We start from the raw sequence: 1,758 nt of genomic DNA on the forward strand, positions 1-1,758 counted from the left end.
TTGCCCGCGTTCCAAATTCCGATGCCCCCCCACATCTTCCCCAGCATCAGCTGGGCCACTGCCACCTCGACTCTCCCGTCCCTGTCACCGGTGAGTCCCACCTGCGTTTCCCCTTCATCCTTTTGGGGTGCAGAGTTGGTCTGGGAGCTACGGGGACCTCGCCTCTCTGTTCTCGCTCCCCGCTTTAAACATCTGGATTTGTGGGCTGGGGGCACCCCTGTTTCCCACTGACCTTTCACAGCGCCCGGGGGCCACCCGGGTGGGGGACTGCATCGTCCCGCCTGCCCTTTGACACCCGATTCCCCGCAGGTGCGGAGCCGGTCGCTCAGCTTCAGCGAACCCCAGCCACCGACGCCGATGCTCAAGTCCCACCTGATCGTCGCCTCGCCACCCAGGGTGTCCATCGGCACCAGGTGAGGGTCCCGCCGGCCGGGGGGAAGCCTGCATCTCCGCTGAGACACCGCAGAGCGATGCTGGGCCGTGGTTACGGCGCCTTGTCCTGAGATACGCGACCAAAGTTTTGCAACGGTCCTTAATAATAAATGGTCCTTTCTCGTTTTCCTCCTTTTGCAGGAAAGTCCGCGGTGAAGCCAAAAAGTGCCGTAAGGTTTACGGCATCGAGCACCGGGACCAGTGGTGCACGGCCTGCCGGTGGAAAAAAGCCTGCCAGCGCTTCCTGGACTGAGCGTGGCACCGCGGTGCCGCGTCCCTCCCCTGCTCCTGCCCGGGGAGCACCGGAGTCCCTCAGTGCTGCAACCAGGGACCTTGGAGGTACCTCCTGTGACCCCAGAAGACACCTCCAGAGCTGCGTGTAAATTCTTCCTTCTGTACATTGTACATCGGCTGGGTTTGCTCTTTTTTAAAAAACCTTTTTCCAACTTTTTTTTTTTCTCTTTTTTGAACCTGGAGAATATCTCCCTTTGTACGGTAAAAGCTGGGGGCTGGGAGGGAAGGAAGCCGGTTCCTCGGGGTTCGGGGGAGATTGTAGGTGATCTGGGGACCAAAGAACTTCCTGCATTTCCCAGATCAGCCCAAAGTGTCGCAGCGTGACTGGGGTGAGGCGCTGAGGCAGCTCCCCGTGTCCTTTGACTACCTAGAAAGTGCAAATCCCTTGTATCCTTTAAGGGAGGGGGTCGGTAACAATTATAGCTTTAAGAAAAGAAAATGCTGTTGGGTTGCTGCAAGCAAGGCAGGAGCGGTCCTCGGGGCAGGAGGCGGAGGTTTCTCTCCCTGCGGGGATGTGGTCTTTGCTCGTGTCACATCACACCGGTAGCTTGAGCCTGCGTGTGCCTCCAGTCGGATCCGGCACGTTGGTTTTGGAGGCATTTGGGGGGTAAAAAAACCACCCAAAACATTTTAATCAGGAAAACTATGAGAATTTTTAAGGCAAAACCTGGCGTTCCTTCTTATTTTAGGCTTTGTAAGTTTGCTTAGCTCTGTGAAAAATCTATGTTGTGGCCCTTGCCGCGTCTTTCAAAACTAGGCTGAGCAATTCTATTATTATTTTTTTTTTAATTAATGATTCCTCCAGTGAAGGCAGCTGGGAGGACTGGGAAGGGTTTCCCTTAGCATCACCAGATGGCCCCAATTCAGCAAAACACTTCAATATTTGCTTTTGAATCCCATCGAGCCTGGTGGGAGTCAGTTTTCTGACTTCGGTCCTTTAAAATATCTATTTACCCAGCCCAAATTGCTGCTGGTTTCCTGTCGCTGTCACGGCTGTCCCCCCTACGCCAGCGTCGTTGGCGGGGCGTTGCA

General features: G+C 55.1%; 1 protein-coding gene across 1 annotated transcript in view; it reads left to right on the plus strand.

The window, feature by feature from the left end:
* The window catches only part of ZNF395 (zinc finger protein 395), a gene marked incomplete at its 5' end in the record, with an annotated part of 2,955 nt that extends 2,270 nt beyond the window's left edge, over positions 1-685 (plus strand). The window contains 3 exons of the mRNA XM_009699602.1: positions 1-90; positions 310-413; positions 574-685. The exon at positions 1-90 is cut by the window's left edge and continues 1 nt beyond it. Coding sequence (XP_009697904.1) covers positions 1-90; positions 310-413; positions 574-685 — 306 coding nt within the window. The remainder of the gene's footprint in view (positions 91-309; positions 414-573) is intronic.
* Positions 686-1,758: the final 1,073 nt, after the last annotated feature.

This window comes from Cariama cristata, unplaced genomic scaffold, assembly GCF_000690535.1.
Source record: "Cariama cristata isolate BGI_N322 unplaced genomic scaffold, ASM69053v1 scaffold19324, whole genome shotgun sequence".
NCBI classification, from domain to species: domain Eukaryota; kingdom Metazoa; phylum Chordata; class Aves; order Cariamiformes; family Cariamidae; genus Cariama; species Cariama cristata.